We start from the raw sequence: 18,871 nt of genomic DNA, 5'->3' as shown, positions 1-18,871 counted from the left end.
TTTGGGCCTTGGTGGATTAGGCCCAATAAGGCAAGGATTAAGTAGCCTTTTTCCCTTAAAGCTAGGGTTTATGGTTTGGACTCTCGGGGTGGTTTATTGACATAATTTCTAATTAGGGTTTTATTACTTGTGATTTAGAGTGAGAGGATTTCGCAAGTCAGCAGCTCGAGTGTGATTTGATATCTTCAGTCTGATGTGAGTTTCCTTCACTGTAGCCGTGGGTCGAAGGCATCAATGCCGACCCACTAGATTATGTTTGTAGTATGATGATTGTCTTCGTGACAATTACTTGTTGTGCATGTATCTGCTTGATGTCTTTGTGACTCTTATTGTTATGATTATATGTGTAGTGGTAAGGGGTAAAATAGACTCGATACCGGTTGAAAGATACCAAAGGGGTGAAATAGATCCCGTACCTGTTGAAATATACCGAAGGGGGTGAAATAGACCAAATACCGGTTAAAAGATACCGAAGATGGTGAAATAGACCCGATACCGATTGAAAGATACTGAAGGGGGTGAAATAAACCCAATATATTTTTGACTGTTATATATATATATATATATATATATATATATATATATATATAATATGGGGTATTTTGGGGGAGCTCACTAAGCTTTGTGCTTACGGTTTTCAGTTTATGTTTCAGGTACTTCCAGCTCGAAAGGGAAGGGCCCGATCTAATCGCACTGCATCCACCTATGTTTTTCGGCATCACATGATTTTGGGATTTTGTACTATGCTAATATTTTACTATGATATACCCTCGACTGTTTTGATATGATTATCGTATGATTGGAATGAATTTAAAAATGAAAATTTTCTCTGAATTTTTGGGATGTTACAGATATTGTTATGAAAAGCGGCTACCTAATTTTTTTTTGTTACAAAATACATGGCTACGGAATTTGCTAAGGAACATATAGCTATGGAACCTTTAGCTACAGAACTTGCTACGGAACCTTTAACTACGGAATTTGCTACAAAACCTTTAGCTACGAAAGTTACTACGGAACACATTATTACGGAATAGACGTGGTAGCAATGACCACATACAGAACTATACTTCCGTAGTAAAACATTTTGCTACAAGAAATATACCTATGGAATCCCATTGACAAATTTTGTTGCGAATTCTGTAGCTATTTAGGTTTAGCTACGTAATTTTAGCTTTTTGCTATGAAATTTTTCCGTAGCTATATCAAATTTTTTTTGTAGCGGTTGAACCACTATCGTCCCTGGTTCGCAGTATGATCGATCGATTCGAACCGGTTTTTAAGATATTATTTAATTAAACTTAACTTTGGGATAAACCTACCGAATCTAGTAAACAAAACCTCTTTTTAATCTTACTTGCATATATACATTGTATATAATAAAAACAAGTTATTTTGTTTCAAGACTACAAACAAACATGTTTAATAAAAACAAGTTATAAAAACATGTTGCTTCTCTTTCCGGTTTGTTCTTTTGGTGGGTTTGCTTGTGCAATTGTATTTATTCATAATTTCATATATATAGTTCTTTGTAGATTGGGGGTTGTTTTGTATTGTTTTTCTCTTTTCTTCCGTTCTTTTACAAAAGTCTTTTGCACCCATTTGCACCCGACAACATTATGATTGGAAGGTCGAGGGACCAACGTAAAGGTGTTGTTTTTCCGGAGAGCATCCAACTCACGTTCCATGGCTTGGACCCAATGAGGAGATCGAGCAGCGACTTTGTACCTTTTTGGATCAGCGGAAGTGTGAAGCTTTGCAAAAAGCCCATGAGAGATGGAGCTATCCATATCCGCTCGATGTTTTAGTTTGAAAATATCGGCCTTGGCTCTAGTAATCATTGGGTGACTCGGGATCGGTATAGGCACCGAAGAACCAGACGGCGGAACCGGTGAAGCCGGCATAGGTGATGCTGTCGGTGGGGGATCCAAAAAAGAATCATCAGCAGAGTTAGAAGGAGCACCAGCTGGATCTGTCGGGGCATCACTTGTATCAGAAACAATATCACTGGAGTCGGAGGAAGAGCCTGTTGTATCGTTGGTGGGATCAGGCTCAGTGGTAGCGGAAGATTGGACAGGATCAACACAAATACTGCATGGCTTTGGAGATGGCGCCGGATCAGAGGCAGGAGTCGGCAAGACCGGGGCAGGTAGCATGGCATCGAAAAATTTTGTTAGAGCAAGTAAATGTGTCGGAGTAGCCTTGGAGTCATTAAGGAGCGGAAAACATTGTTCATCAAACTTAGCATGCCTGGTTATGTAAATACGATGTAGATGGTTCAAGGCATTGAAAACCCTTGTATTGTGAGCAATAACCAAGGAAAATGCAGGGAAGGCTGTGAGGGGATAGTTTGTGATCCGCATAATCCCGTAAATATGGGTAAACCCGACACCCGAAAGGGCGAAAATGAGCATATGTGGGCGATGTGTTGTAGAGCAACTCAAATGGAGATTTATTTTGTAAGACAGATGATGGGAGGCGATTTATGATATACACCGCTGAGCTAAACGCATGAACCTAATAATCAGGGGAAACATGGCCATGAAACATCATTGCGAGACCGGTCTCGACAATATGTCGATGCTTGCGCTCCACCCTACCATTTTGGGCAGGGGTATAAGGACATGATATGCGATGGAACGTGCCATTAATATCAAGTAAGGACCGGACTTTGTGATTTAGAAACTCCGTGCCACCAGCACTTTGAAAAATCTTCACCTTGGCATTAAATTGAGTTTGTACATATTTGAGAAACACATCTAATACATCAACAAAACCGGACTTAGTTTTGAGGGGGTAAAACCACATAAAGCGTGAAAAATCATCCACAAATGATACATAATAGCGATAAGAATCAACAGAACATACGGGGAATGGACCCCAAAGATCACAATGAATAAGATCCAAAACATTCATAGCACATTTATCATTGTTTACAAAAGGTAACCGATGTGCCTTTGCCATTTGACAAGAATAACATATGGACGGGTTAGGTAAAAGGGAGGAAACCAACAACTGACCCTGTTTATTTAAAAGTGAAATAGTGTCATAAGAGACATGCCCTAAACGAGCATGCCATAAATCAAAAAAAGCTTTCAACGCAGCTTTGGTGGACGCAAAAAGGGCTTGAGGACCGGTGGAAAGCACATAAAGACCATGACTACATTGGCCCTGAGCTAGAACCCGTTTCGTCTTTCGATCCTGAATGTAAAAATGCGGGTGAGAAAATAAAACATCCGGGCAATTATCATGGGTTAATTTGCTAACAGATAAGAGGTTTTTAGTAAGTCGCGGAACGACTAACACATCCCGAAGACGGATATCTCCTTTGAAGGAGGCGTGCCCTGTATGAGAAATGGGAAGAGTAGTACCGTTTCCAAAGAAAACCTTGCCATTTCGGGGAAGGGAGCCGGATTTGTAACTGATGCAGTGGTGGAGGACATATGATCGGTTACACCTGAATCGACATACCAATCCGGACCAGATGAGGTCACGTGGCAGTGGGCATGAAAGGCCCGAGCAAGATCAGCGTCCGATTCAGAGGAAAGAGAACCCGGAGTGGGCGAAGCATACCAGACAAGTTGCGGACACGCATTGGCAAAATGGCCATTTGTGCGACAAAGCTGGCAGTGCGGGGGACGACGCCCACGACCTCGACCCTCACGAAAATACCGACCACCACGACCTCGATTTGGCTGAGATTCGGTCGAATGAGCAGTGAAAGCCACCGGAGGAGCGACATACCCATGGATGGATTGCTTAAATAATTTGTGACCCTCGGCCTGAGCAAGAAGGTCGCGAAACGTCACAGTAGAACGAGATGCCCGGATGGCGGCAGAGAATGTCTCAAACGGAGCACCGAGACCACGCAAAAACCAATGGACTTTATCAGAATCGGCAATAGGGTGTCCAATGGCCGACAATTAGTCACAAATTATACGGAATTTTCGCCCAAAATCGGAGACAGAGGAAGAGCCTTTTGATACCTGGCGGAGTTGATCTCGAAGGTTTTGAACTCGTTCGACGGAGGAGCTGCTATAGGCGGCTTCTAGGGCATCCCAGATTTCCTTAGCGGTAGAGAGCCCAACAATTTCTGAAAAAGCCTATTCAGAGAGAGAAGCTTGAAGAAGTATGACTGCCCTTTGATCAACAGATTGCCACTCTGCTAATTCAGGATTTGGAACATAGGTCCCTTCCTTGACAATCGTGGAAGGCAGCTTAGCGGAGGAGCCATCAACGAGAGGCAGGAGATTCTGATATTGGAGAAGCGACAGTAGTTGATTTCTCCAAATGAGGTAATTGGAGGAGGTGAGGCGATTGGAGATTAGGTGGAGAAAAGTGTTCATTGAGAGGAGAGAATCAAAAGAAGATGGTCCGGCCATGGAGGAGGAGAAGAGTTTTAGAGAGAAAAGGAAGAGGATTGGATCAGGCGCTCTGATACCAAGAAAGGAATAACTCTCGAATGCCAAAAAGAGGCAGAGAGAAAATCAATAAATAGAATGAAATGTTACACACAAACCCTATACAAAGAGACTATGACAAAAAAGCATTAAGTACAAGTATTACGACTAATACTGGCTTCCCGCTAACTTTTTAATTTCTTTTATTTTATATTTCATTGCCGTTATAAAGAAAAAGTCTACGATGAATATAGTCTAATTGTATCATCGTGGTGGCGGTCACGAGTTCCATATCATGCACTTGCTTGGACGATGCTAGAGTTGCAATGGAAAAAGGTCCCGTGTACTTGATATAAGACCAAAACATGTTCTAATGTTTTTGATACATGGTTAATGATTTAGTGACATTTAAAATTGAAAATCGAACATCAAAACAATGATTATACTTTCATGAAACAAGACAACTATGGCCTCATTTAATGAATCAATTTATCTTCAAAAGTCAAAATCATTATTATGTATCAAATGTTAAGAATAAATTATTCACAACATCAAAAATATTGTAAGAAAATATCAATTAACTTAAAATATTTTCCATAATTAAATCAATCCTCTAAAACCTTTACAAATTACAATATACCAAATAACTTAATTAAGATATTTTCCATAACTAAATCAAAGGCAAATAACATGTATATATTCTTTAGTACAGATTTTATTACCAAAAAAATTCAATCAAAATATATAGATATGTGAACCATGCACGATAAATAAAGATTGCATTCAACTTTTTAAACGGATTTACTTCGTACTTATTTTAAGCACTATCCATAATAACCCGTTAATTTGTCTACATAACGCCACCTTCTTCTCCCAAGTCAAGCTACAAAACAACCACCTTATAGGAATCAGGGTTTCAGATCACAAAATGACGATTAGCAGGCAAGGAAAAAAGCAAAAGGTTTTGATGTTCCCATGGTTAGGCCATGGTCATATTTCTCCTTTCCTAGAACTAGCCAAGAAACTCAACAACACAAACCTCTTCGACATCTACCTTTGCTCAACTCCGGCTAACGTCAGTTCGATCAAGAAACCGTTAGCAAACGATGGTTCACTCGCAGTTCGGTTCATAGAGCTTCACCTCCGGGAACTACCGGATCTACCACCACACCTTCACACCACCAATGGTCTCCCTCTGCATCTTATGCCCACTCTTAAAAAAGCTTTCGACAAGGCAAGTCCTAAGTTTTCAAGAATCTTGGAAGAATTACAACCCGATTTGCTCATTTACGATCTTATTCAACACTAGGCTCCGTTGGCAGCTTCTGAACTTGGAATCCCTTCGGTGGTGTTCATCACCACAAGTGTTACCATGGCTACCAACATGTTTCATCTTTACTTGAACAGCTCCACTGGCATTCCATTTCCATTCTCGACGATTTACTATCGTAGCTACGAGTCTGGTCACGTGTCTGAGATTCTTGAAAGCTCCGCACATAATCGTAAAGATAAAGATCGTGTAATGGAGTGTGTCAATCGGTCTTCAAGCATCGTTCTTGTTAAATCTTTCAAGGAGATCGAAGGTAAGTACAATGATTACCTTTCTGTTCTTACTGGTAAAAAGATTGTGCCTGTAGGTCCACTCGTTGCAGACCCGTCTCCCGTAGAGGACAAGAAACAAAAGCAGGTGATGCAGTGGCTTGACACAAAAGCCATTGGATCCACTGTTTTCGTTTCTTTCGGGAGCGAATATGACGAAAACATTTTTTACATGAAACGAAAATACCACTTCTAGTTTTTCTTTTATTTTGAAAACTAAAAGAAAAGCCATAGCTCCCCAAAGTAAGGTTTATTTGGTTAATAAAAACGAAAATACCAAAATAAACCTTACTTTGGATACATTTTCAAAAATACCACTTCTAGTTTTTCTTTTATTTTGGTTAATTAAAAGTGACGAGGGAAGAATAGAAGATTTGCAAGAGGAAAAGGCTACCCTCTTTTGTGTTAGCCTAGCTAATATCATGTTCAATATTATTAATGTTTAAGATCATGGGCAGTAAGAATAGTCAATTTATTTGTAATTATAAGTTTTTGCTTGCTTCTTCGTTAATTGTCGTTCGAAAAAACAGTCAATTTATGATGTGTGTGCGACAATAGTTAAAAATACCTTTTTACCCCTTTGATCACTTTCATCTTAATTCTATTAATATTTTATTCTATTAAAATCAGAATCAAATAAATATAAGAAAGATTATGACGGAAGTATATATTAAATTTTAATCACATTCCATAGCTCATAGTCACTTCTCAATGCACATAATGTTGGACATTTACCATTAATCTGCCTTAGGATCATTTATATGCTAGAGAAGCATGAAAACGAGCTAGTGATATATATGTTGCAAATTAAAATTTGTACAAGTAGCATCATAGATTATGTGTAGAGGCTATCTTCTCCTTGAGGTAACTGACATAAGATAAAATATATTAAAAAAAATAGATAATATGTTTTTCTTGGTTATTTTACATAAACACAAAAAAACAATTTATTAGCTTATTATATTTTGATACCATCTAAAATTAATAATACAAATTATCTTTTAAAAAACTTAATTTAAATACCAATTAAATTAATAAACATTTAAAGAAAACATATACTTTTTTTAAATAAAGAATCCCAATAACGCAATAACCCCGGCTTCCATTTAAATTAAGACGTCCTAAAAAAATACAAAAAACATGGTACAAGCCCGAGATGGAACGAATTGACGTAATATTTTCGATATCCCATTGCGTGGGAGCAAAGCAAATGACACCTCATTTTTTCCTCATACGTGTCAATCCCGTTACCCAAGGGTTACTATTATAACCGGTAAAGTGCAACTTGCCCTCTATACTTTTTCGAGTTGATATGTTACATCCCTATACTCTAATTTGTTTGCATATAAACTTTTAAACTACAAGTAGAATGGCAGAATAAATGATTATGAAATGCATAACGTTAACATACCCCATTCAATCTCAATAAACATTGAAATTCATTTTTAGTACATTTTTTAAATAAAAAACTTAAAAACTTCATTAAATATTATAATTATTGTCTTTTAAATATAGATAAAAATACATCAAATTCAAATAACCATAGCTTTTATATTCTTAAAGTTATGGGGATAACCCCGTTCACCAAAAATGTATCAACAGTAGGCAATATTGGTTCATCATTTGGTGCCAAAAATTCCATGGGATTTATATTTCTAAAAAAAAAACCAATTTAATCAAACATGGTACTAAAAATGTATCAACAGTAGGCAATATTGGTCCATCATTTGTATCGGTGCCAGCATCATCAAATCGAAAACAAGAGTTGCATCTTGCAACCCACCTCATTTTATACGGACTGAAGTATACACGGTTAAATGTATAAGGTTCAATAATGTAAATATATTAATTTAAATTCTGATGAATTCTGACGATCCAACAATATTCAGGATCATCTACAATGGCAACTGTCTCGGCCTTCTCTTCTTCGGAATGGCCAAACCCTAACCCTAACCCTAGTACAAGCGCCAATACACGTTCAGAAGAAGGCAAAGAACATACCAATTCACTTGCCGGCGACCTTCACAGCGGTATCTCGTCGGGGCTCCCACCGATCAGAACGAGTTCTAACCAACAACGAATTCCATATATTCAGGATGGAAAAGAAGATATTCACGCTGCAACTCAACCTAATTCTGCTCCGGCTACGGTTCCGGTTCATGGACAGACCTTAATTCCAAGCTCTAACCATAAAATCCCCAATTTTCACAGCCGTGATTCTTCTCCTTCACATCTATCGCTATTTCACGTTTCATTCAACCAAGATAATGGATGTTTTGCGTGCGGTATTAATCAAGGATTTCGGATATATAATTGCGATCCTTTTCGCGAGATCTTCCGTCGGGATTTTGAAAATGGAGGCGGTATTGGGATCGTGGAGATGCTGTTTCGATGCAATATACTTGCGTTAGTCGGAGGCGGTTCTCAGCCTCAGTATCCTCTAAATAAGGTTATGATCTGGGATGATCATCAGGGCCGATGCATTGGTGAGCTATCTTTTCGATCGGAGGTTCGTGGAGTTCGGTTAAGGCGAGATCGGATAATTGTGATTTTGGAGCAGAAGATATTCGTATACAATTTCACGGATTTGAAGTTATTGCAACAGATTGAGACATTTGCGAATCCCAAGGGCCTTTGCGATGTTTCACAAGCTTCTGGTAATTTTGTGCTTGTTTGTCTCGGATTGCGGAAGGGTCAAGTTAGGGTTGAGCATTACGCTTCGAAGCGAACAAAGTTTATCTTAGCTCATGATTCAAGAATTGCGTGCTTCGCTCTATCACAGAACGGAAATATGCTTGCCACAGCCAGCAACAAGGGAACTCTGGTTCGTATCTTCAATACCCACGACGGGTCATTGTTGCACGAGGTAGGCGTTAATTTGGTTAACTTCATTTATGATTCTGGATAATTTTACACATGTCTTTGTAATTATTACAACTTTGATGATTTTAACCATGCTCATTAATGGTGGGTCGGGATACTACTAATAACAATTAGGTAAGGAGGGGTGCAGATAGAGCTGAAATACATAGCCTTGCATTTTCTCCTACGGCTGAGTGGCTAGCAGTCTCAAGTGATAAGGGTACTATTCATGTTTTCAGCATCACATCTGTCGATAATCCAGACCTCATTACCAGTTCATCTCGTGCTCTCATTAAAGGTACACAGTTGCATTGGTTTTTCATTAAAAATCAACCATTGTTCTTGAATCTTTGACAAAAAGACACGCTATAGTTTCATGAATATGACATTAAATTATGTTGCAGGAGTTATCCCCAAGTATTTTAGCTCTGTGTGGTCGTTGGCTCAGTTCCGATTGGTTGAAGGCTCTCAGTATATTGTTGCATTTGGTCATCAAAAGAACACAGTGGTGATTCTTGGCTTAGATGGAAGGTATTAAAGTTTCTTGACAGATTTATATTTCATTTTGGAATGATGATTACTTTGTTTTTGATGAATTAAAATTGTTGTAATCGTGCAGTTTCTATAGATGCCAATTTGACCCAAAAGCTGGAGGGGAGATGACTCAACTGGAATATCACAACTTTGTGAAGCCTGATGACTCTTTCTAATTTTGCTTAACAACATATGTCTTTTCATGGTATGTTTGTTGCTCTGTTACACTTTTGCTGATGCTTGTGAAGGAATGGGTATATATATAATTTTGTAAATGCCAATGTATATGTAATGTAAAAATTGTCAACTTGCTAAATGATAACTTTTGAAGATGTTCGAAAAGAATTCAGAAACTGAAACTGTGGATCCCACACAATTAAGTCAAATTGATTTGTGTATTTTTTAATATAACTCGTTTATTTTAGGGATATTTACCAAAATGACATTTTTTTTTGTAATCACCGTAACAATTTGATCACATTTATAGCAAAATACCAAAATCACCACCTAATTCAAAACTATTTCTATGTATTAAAGCCCATGTATATCTCTTGTATTGTTATCGGCCTTTTGGCCCATGTGTTGTAATCGTGTATGCATTTAAACATACACAAGCTATTGACAATTCAAGGAAACGAATACACTTATATGGTATCAGTAGGCAGTAGCTAATCCCTCGATCTCTCAACCTTCCCTTTCTTATATGTTCGCCCACCGGCCGGCCACCTTTTCTCGGCCTAAACCCTAGCCAGCTTTCTCCTATCTACTTCCACCATAACTACTGAAATGCCCAATAAGGAGGCCACTGACAAGCCTTTTGACATTACCAAAATTTGACGCTACATCCCCATTAATATCGACCTAAATGAGCTCAACTATGATGTCTGGAGAAAGCTTTTTGAAGCATGTTGCATGAGTTTCGGTATCAACTCGACAAGGTGCCGCCCGAGAACCCAACTTCCGAATAGATAAAGCTTGATACTCTAGAAAGGCGTGACGGCTTATCGTATCCGGATAAAGCATGTTGCATGAGTTTCGGTATCACTTTTAACAACCTGCTATAAATGATACTCTAGAAAGGCTTGACAACTCATCACATCTGGAAGAGCCTTGAAAGTTTATTTTGCGACAATAAGGATGCCCGTGCAATGCAACTTGATCACAAGATTCGTTTCTTGGAAATTAGTGACATGTCTATCACGGACTACTTTAAAAACTCAAGGTTCTCTCCGACCTTCAAATAAACATTGATGAACCGTTACCGGAGAAAACCTTACTGATGTACATGATTAATGGTATTGTTGAAAAATGCAATCAAGTGGCTAGCATCATACATCATCAATCCCCTTTGTCATTCTTTCTTCAAGTCGGCTCCATCTTGCTCCTAGAAGAAACTTGACTTGCTTGCTCGGCCCCTTAACAATTTCACCTTGACCATTCATCGTCGTCGATGGTTCTTCGTACAAAAAATGTGACTCCATCTTGTGAACAACAATCGTACCGTGGAGACAATTGGCCAAGCAGGGGAATGATTGTGACCATTGCAACAGTCGCCAACCTAATGATCGACGCCCTTAAGACCGACGACAACCTTCCTCGGACTCCACTACCGGCCCGCCACCATCATGGGCTTTGTGGTCTCCTGCGTTGTCACCATTGTACCCACCAACCCAATGGATTTAGCAGATGGGCTCCTCGGCCTAGTCCACACGTTAGCAGCCGTAGGCTTCTTGTTCGCCTTAACCTCCAACAACATGGGCTCTTCGCGTAACAACCTATCTGTCCCTCTTGGAAGACTCAACAATTGCAAGGCCCAACAACCTTCTTTTTCTTCATGGTTAACCTCATACAACACTAACTCGACTCTTGACCAAACCATAGCTCTCCACTAACGTTCCAAAAAAAAAAGTCTTTAAGACCCGAATAACTCTAGATGGTTCATGAACTATAACTTCTATTATTATTAGAATCTTTGTTTCGGTCCAACAATATACTCATGATAAGAATCGCACCATCCAATTTGACTATTGTGGTTTCTTCTTCTATGTGACAGCACGAAAGACCTTTACCTTGATAGTCTTTTGAAGTCTCTTCCTCAAATAATGCTTCAAATTGTGGTTTCTTCTTCTATGTGACAACACGAAAGACCTTTACCTTGATAATCTTTTGAAGTCTCTTCCTCAAGTAATGCTTTGTTCAAGCCCCATGAAGTGGCATCAATTACTCGGCCATCCCGACGAAGTTTTTTGTTTTTTCCAATAAAATTATTCCATGTAATAAACAAGTATCAAATTTTCTTTGTAAAGCATGCCGACTTGATAAACATATGTATCTTCCTTTTTCACTATCTAATAAAATTGTCAATGCACCATTTGTTTAATTACATTGATATACCTCGTTTCTAGTTTGAGTGATCTAAAATACTATATCATCTTTCTAGTCCATTATTCACTCTACCTTTGTGTATATCCTTTAAAACGAAAAGTGGCATCGTATCTAAATTGCTCATTTCTAGTCTTATGTTCGCACCCATTTCAACGAATATATTCACGCTCTTTAATATGATCATGGTGGAGAATACGCCAATTCCACCATTCGTCAAACTTTTGACACCAACGGTATCCAAATTCATTTCTCGTGTTAAAAAACATCACAACAAACTGGTCGTTCATAACAAAGGCTATGTTCCACAAAAACTTCATTTGTACCCTCTTATTCTAAATCTCATCTTCCCCCAACCTATTGGGTAGAAGCCCTCTACACGACAACTCACCTACTCAATCTTCTTTCATCCAAGTCTATTGTTTACTAAATTTAGCATCAAACATGTAACGTCCGCATTTCCCGCTAGGTGCCGCTATGATGTCCGGAGAAAGCTTTTTGAAGCATGTTGCATGAGTTTCGATATCACCTCGACAAGGTGTCGCCTGAGAACCCAACTTCCAAATAGATAAAGCTTGATACTCTAGAAATGCGTGACGACTCATCGTATCTGGATAAAACATGTTGCATGAGTTTCGGTATCACTTTTAACAACAATATGCTATAAATGATACTCTAGAAAGGCGTGCCAGCTCATCGTATCTGGAAGAGCCTTGAACGTTTATTTTGCGACAATAAGCACGCCCTTGCAATGCAACTCGATCAAAAGATTCATTTCTTGGAAATGCTTTGGTAATATCATTATCATGTTTTTTGGAACAAATTCCGCAATATTATTTTTCAAAAATGATACTCTGATTTTAAATAAATAAGCATTAATAAATCGGTATTTTATGGTCGTGAAATTGGAGATGTCACAAAAGACTATACCAAAAACCTCCCGACTACACACACCTTGTGTGTTTGGTTACCTTTGCTACACATACCTTCACCCACCATATAAACTCTCCCTACGATCCACTCCTTGCATTTTCCTTCACTACCCCATCAATCATCTTGACTTTTGTTTCCTCGATCTTCACACCAATAAAATCATTCTTTCTCGTCAAGTAACTTTTGACGAGAATTTCTTTCCTTTAGCATCAATGTATCCAACCAAGCCCAGTCATACAACTTCCTTGGAGATAACATTTACCTAAACCCCATAACATGTGTCCTCACACTACCCACCCCCATCACACTTTCGTTCTTCCTCCTACACCTCATCTACCCTCAATTTCATCCCCAACACCCGCATTAACCCCTTCCATTTCTCAACAACCCCTTCCGCTACCTGTTATCTATCTGAAAGCCTTTGATGCTGCTCTGACAACCTCTATTGACCCATCTTCAACACATGTATCCCATGTTGCCCTTGGCAGCCCCACCTTGTCACCCGATAACAACTCGAGCAAAGTTCGGGATCACCAAACCCATCACTTAGTTAAATCCTCATACCTCTTTCATTCCTCCACATCCCAAATCTCATATACATCCCGTTTAACAATCCAAATTAGAAAAAAAGCTATGTCCAATGAATGTAGTGCTCTTATTAAAAACAGTTCGTCGCTCGTACCTCAACCCCTTGATGTTAATATTGTTTGTTTTTTTTGTGGCTTTTCAAACACAAATATAATGTTGATAGCTCCTTTAGCAGGTATACACCTCGATTTATGGCAAACGACAAAAGTCAACAACCAGACATTATTGCGACGAGATGTTTAGCTCATATGTAAATCTACAACAATTTGTACCATCCTAAAAACCTTGGGAGTGGTTTTAGTGTTTTGCGGGTTATGCTCTTTGTCTTGGTTTTGAGCACATCATAACCGATTCATCTTTGTTCATTTACCACGATAGACATGATCTTGCATTCTTACTCTTATATGTGGACGACATTATACTCACGACCTCCACGACTACCTATGGAAGATCATCTCATCGCTTGGTCAAGAGTTTTTAATGAGCCATTTGGGAGCTCTAAACTATTTTCTTGGCATCTCGTTCACACAGTCTTCAAAAGGTATGTTCCCCTCTCAACGAAAATACGTTGAGGAATTCTCTCGCAAGAAAGGATGCAAAATTGAATCCATGCAAGACTCTAATTGATCCATCATCAAAACTTGGAACCACTGACTCTTTCTTTCTCGCACCCATCCTTGTACCGTAGACTTGTGGAGGCATTAAATACTTGACATTTGGCCGCCCGGTCTTAACAGGTTTTCATATACATGCATGAACCTCAATGCTCTCAAATGCATCTTGCATTATATAAAGTGTTCTCTCGATCACATCCTACAGTTATATGTCACCTCGTCCACGACCCTCATCGCTTACTTTGACGTAGACTAAGGATGCCCAGTCACTCCTAGATCAACACCTGGTTATTGTGTGTTTCTCAATGAGAACCTTGTCTCATAGTCCTCTAAGCGGCAACACACGGTCTCACGTTCGGGTGCGGATGTAAAATATCATAGTGTCACCAATGTAGTTGCTGAAACTGTTACACAACTTTCTTCATGAGGTTGATAGCCTATTCGCATAGCCACCATCATCTATTGTGACGGTATCAAATGTCATTTAAGTGACCGCAAACCCAATTCTTCATCAACGGATGAAATATGTAGAGCTTGATATTTATTTTGTTTGGGACAAAGTCGATGTGCTGAGATCTAGTTCTCCATGTCCCTTCTCGTTACCAATACACATATTTTTTCACGAACGGCCTCACGACTACTTTATTTTGTGACTTCTGTTCTAGTTTAAGCGCATGCTATCCTCCCGCTTAAACTGCAAGGGCGTATTGGTCATGTATATATTTATATATATTGTAAAGCCCATGTATATCTCTTGTATTGTTATCAGCCCTTAGGCTCATGTGTTGTAATCGTGTATCTATTTAAAGTTTAAACATACACTACCTATATTGATAATTCAAGGAAACAATTACTCCTTTACATTTATCGTCATTCTCCCCCTTTATTTCTATAAACTAGTCTTATGCTCTTGTTTTGGTTTTTTATTTGTCGCATTAATGAAAAAATCGATTTTATGTCATTTCAAGGAATATCCAACACAAACAATAAGTTCCAAACTCATTCAAAACTTGTCGACCCAATTGGAAACTCAAAGTAGACACACGAAGAACAAGTTCAAAACTCATCAACCGTGTTTAAAATTCATGAAATTTTTTGAAATTGCAAAGATGGTTAGAAACTCATAATTTTAAAGCAGATTTTGATAAAGAAAAATGTTGTTTGGAACCTGCAATTTCTTAAATATCATTTTATTTATTTGTATGTTTCTTATTACATTCTTTTTCTTTTCAAAATTTCAATTACACCTTCCATTATATAACATGTTAACTGCATTTCTCCAAAGATGTAATAACTTTAAAATAAATTATATGATCTTGTTGATAAATTAAAAAAAATGACTTCCAAGTATAACGATCTTTGTTTTGTGTTCAATAAATATCGTTAGTTTCTTTTTTTTGTGCACGTAACAATCTTAGATGTGTACACGTATTAACAACAATATTAGGTGAGTGTATACATATTACCAACTACCAACAATCTTTACCTTTGTACAAAATATACCCCTGATTTTTTTTTGTGCCCATTTACTTGGTAGTTGATACACACTCGATTACCACTTACGCTACAAACAATCTATATCTAATTTTATAAAAAAAAAAATACCATTAAACCTTTTTGTAAATATTTACTTGGTAAATAAACGATCACCACTTGACTATAATTGCTGACGTGGAATTGTGACATTCTTTCTACATATTTTATCATTGAACCTTTTTTGTAACATTATATCAATAATCTTACAAATTTATTAAATAAATAAATAAATATTGGTGCTTGGTTCGAACTTATGACCTAAAGGAATGGAGGCACTGCCTCTTTGGTGATTGAGGCTTCACTCAAGACATAGCTCATCCTATATGAATGCAATAGTTATGTTAAAACTCAGGGCCGGTCCAAGCATATATGGGGTCCGGGGCAAAAAAAAACGAAAAGGGCCCCTTAGGTCACCGGTCCAAGCATATATGTTGTCGTGTCATGTCGTGTTGGTGTTAGAAATTCGACACGATAATAGCACGTAACGTCGTATTCGTGTTCATGTTCAAAAGTCATGTATATTTAGTAACATTGTATGTTGTTTTATGGTTATTTTTCTCGTGTTCTTCGTGTTTAAATTAACTTTTTTACAAGAACTTATGTATGACATTATGCAAAAAATTACTTTTTGTAGTTTTTGTTGTTCCACGTCTACGGTTAAACAACATATTGTGAAATTCTCTTTGAAATAAATCTCCTATTAACTTCTTAACTATTAAAAATCTTTCAATATGTTTTTCGATTACCTATATTTTTATTGATTAGTGTACCAAATTTAACATATATGAAATCATTGATTAGGTTGTTTAAAATAAAAGAAGATGAAGACGATAAATGAGAGACTCTTAAAAAAAGTACGGTTTATTTTTTAACGGTAAAAACATAAAACAAATATAAATGATTTGCATATAAAAATAATAATTAAATAAAAGAAAAAAAAAGAGTCTCACATTTGTGAATTCAATGGACTACAATGTTTATGAACTTTATTAGTTTGTCAAATACACTACATTGCCATTAAGGGATATCTCCGGAAAAGTCCCAATATTTTGGGCAAATTTTTAATAAAGTCCTAAATTTTATTTTTTGAATAAAAAAGTCCTGACTTTTTCACATTTTGAATAGAAAAGCCCAAGAAACCGACTAATTTATTCACTTTAGCCATTTTTGACCTGTTCAGCAGGTCATGAGACCAAATTGTTAATTTTTCGAAAATAATGAGATTTTTTTGCAGATTTCGTCAAAATTTTTATGCAATGTATAAACATATTTTTTACATATCTATATCTATTTTTACGTATTTTTATATTTTTTATGTTTTTATATGTATATATTTACGTATTTTTATGTATTTTAAATGTATAAACATATATTTTTACTTATTTATATGTATTTTTAACCATTTTACATATTTTTTATGTATTTTTATGTGTTATTTTTTATGTATTATGTATTTATATGTAATTTTATATATTTTTACGTATTCATGTATTTTTTTAAACTTTTTATATAGATGTTTATGTATTTTAAGTGTATAAACGTATTTTTTACGTATTTATATCTATTTTTAAGTATTTTACATATTTTTTATGTATTACGTAGTTATGTATTTTTTTTAAAGTTTTTTATATAGATGTTTTTGTATATTTATGTATTTTAAATGTATAAACGTATTTTTTTACGTATTTATATGTACTTTTTAAGTATTTTACATATTTTTTTGTGTGCTTTTATGTGTTTTTTTATGTATTATGTATTTATATATATTTTTGCGTATTTATATATTTTTTTAGTTTTCTTATATAGATGTTTATGTATATTAAATGTTTAATTGTATTATTTTTACGTAAAAGATATATAAACACGTAAAAATAATATAATTAAACATTTAATATACATAAAAATACATAAACATCTATATAAGAAAACTAAAAAAATACATAAAAACGCAAAAATACATATAAATACATAATACATAAAAAACACATAAAAACACATAAAAGCACACAAAAAATATGTAAAATACTTAAAAAAATACATATAAATACGTAAAACAATACGTATATACATTTAAAATACATAAAGATACAAAAACATATATAAACATCTATATAAAAATATGTAAAATACTTAAAAATAGATATAAATGCGTAAAAAATACGTATATACATTTAAAATATATAAACATCTATATAAAAAGCTTTAAAAAATACATAAATATGTAAAAATACATAGAAATACATACAAATACATAATACATAAAAAATAACACATAAAAATACATACAGAGTATGTAAAATGGTTAAAAATACATATAAATAAGTAAAAAAAATATGTTTATACATTTAAAATACATAAAAAATACGTAAATATATACATATAAAAACATAAAAAATGCACAAATACGTAAAAATAGATATAGATATGTAAAAAATATGTTTATACGTTATATAAAATTTTTGACGAAATTTGCAAAAAATGTCCCATTATTTTCGAAAAATTAACAATTTGGTCTCATGATCTACTGAACAGGTCAAAAAGGGCTAAAGTGAATAAATTAGCCGGTTTTTTGGGTTTTTCTATTCAAAATGTGAAAAAGTCAGGACTTTTTTATTCAAAAAATAAAATTTAGGACTTTATTAAAAATTTGTCCAAAATATTGGAACTTTTCTGGAGATATCCCTTGCCATTAATTACTACTAAACTAAAATTTTAAGGTATTTTAAAAAGTTATGCATAAGAAGAATCGAACTGTAGCCATTTGTTTACATATTTGCTAAGCGTGTTTCCTTCTCATCTAAATGGAAGTTTGTTTATCTATTCAAAATACAACAATCATATATTAAAATACCCGGCAGAATTAATTTTGGGGCCCCCAATCGTCGTGAGGCCCGGGGCGGTCGCCCAGCTTGCCCACCTTATTGGGCCGGGCCTGTTAAAACTGTTTAAAACAAACAAACTCTTACTCTTCAAAAAGTCGTCAACATAATTACATACATCTTTACTCTTTAATACTCTTTAAAACACTCTACAACTCTTACCGTTTGAAAACTCTTTAGAACTGTTTTAGAAATGTATTCTTATGTATCGACAGATCATAAACATAATATGATATAATAACACTGCATAAAAATGAATTCAATAAAGTTACACTTCACAAACTAGGTTTAGGGGAATCTATTCTTGGGAGTAGCTCACCTTAGGGTTAAATAATTGGTTGGTTGTTACATATAGTTAAAGTTTTAACCCTATGGTAAATTAGTGATTTTATAGTAATCAAATACCTAATGATAATTAGTGTAGAGTTAATGGAATTGGTTTGAAGACAAAAACATAAAAAATAAGAAAGGAAACATCCATAAATCTATCAAAATAGTCCATGATGATTATTGAACTCTACATAACTATGTTGCACAACTCTAC

At 35.8% G+C, this 18,871-nt stretch overlaps 1 protein-coding gene and 1 pseudogene across 1 annotated transcript; both read left to right on the top strand.

Moving 5' to 3' along the window:
* Positions 1 to 5,349: 5,349 nt before the first annotated feature.
* On the top strand, positions 5,350 to 7,824 carry LOC145130628 (mogroside IIIx synthase pseudogene; annotated as a pseudogene).
* Positions 7,825 to 7,873: 49 nt separating this feature from the next.
* On the top strand, positions 7,874 to 9,781 carry LOC145133659 (autophagy-related protein 18a-like). Its single transcript, XM_079068594.1, has 4 exons — positions 7,874 to 8,865; positions 8,997 to 9,159; positions 9,266 to 9,392; positions 9,481 to 9,781. Exons 1-4 carry the CDS (start codon positions 7,900 to 7,902, stop codon positions 9,569 to 9,571), a joined length of 1,347 nt encoding a protein of 448 aa, XP_078924720.1. The 5' UTR covers positions 7,874 to 7,899; the 3' UTR covers positions 9,572 to 9,781.
* The last annotated feature ends 9,090 nt before the right edge of the window (positions 9,782 to 18,871 follow it).

Source organism: Lactuca virosa, chromosome 8 (genome assembly GCF_052849685.1).
Source record: "Lactuca virosa cultivar CGN04683 chromosome 8, Lactuca_virosa_CGN04683_v6, whole genome shotgun sequence".
In the NCBI taxonomy this organism is placed as follows: Eukaryota; Viridiplantae; Streptophyta; class Magnoliopsida; order Asterales; family Asteraceae; genus Lactuca; species Lactuca virosa.
This window is presented reverse-complemented; position numbering and strand designations above follow the sequence as displayed.

What these genes read in the sequence shown, in the direction of transcription:
- LOC145133659 (XM_079068594.1), top strand. Translation starts at nt 7,900, where the DNA reads ATGGCAACTGTCTCGGCCTTCTCTTCTTCGGAATGGCCAAACCCTAAC. An exon ending in ATCTCGTGCTCTCATTAAAG is followed by an intron (nt 9,160 to 9,265) that starts GTACACAGTTGC and finishes ATTATGTTGCAG; the next exon opens with GAGTTATCCCCAAGTATTTT. An exon ending in ATTCTTGGCTTAGATGGAAG is followed by an intron (nt 9,393 to 9,480) that starts GTATTAAAGTTT and finishes GTAATCGTGCAG; the next exon opens with TTTCTATAGATGCCAATTTG.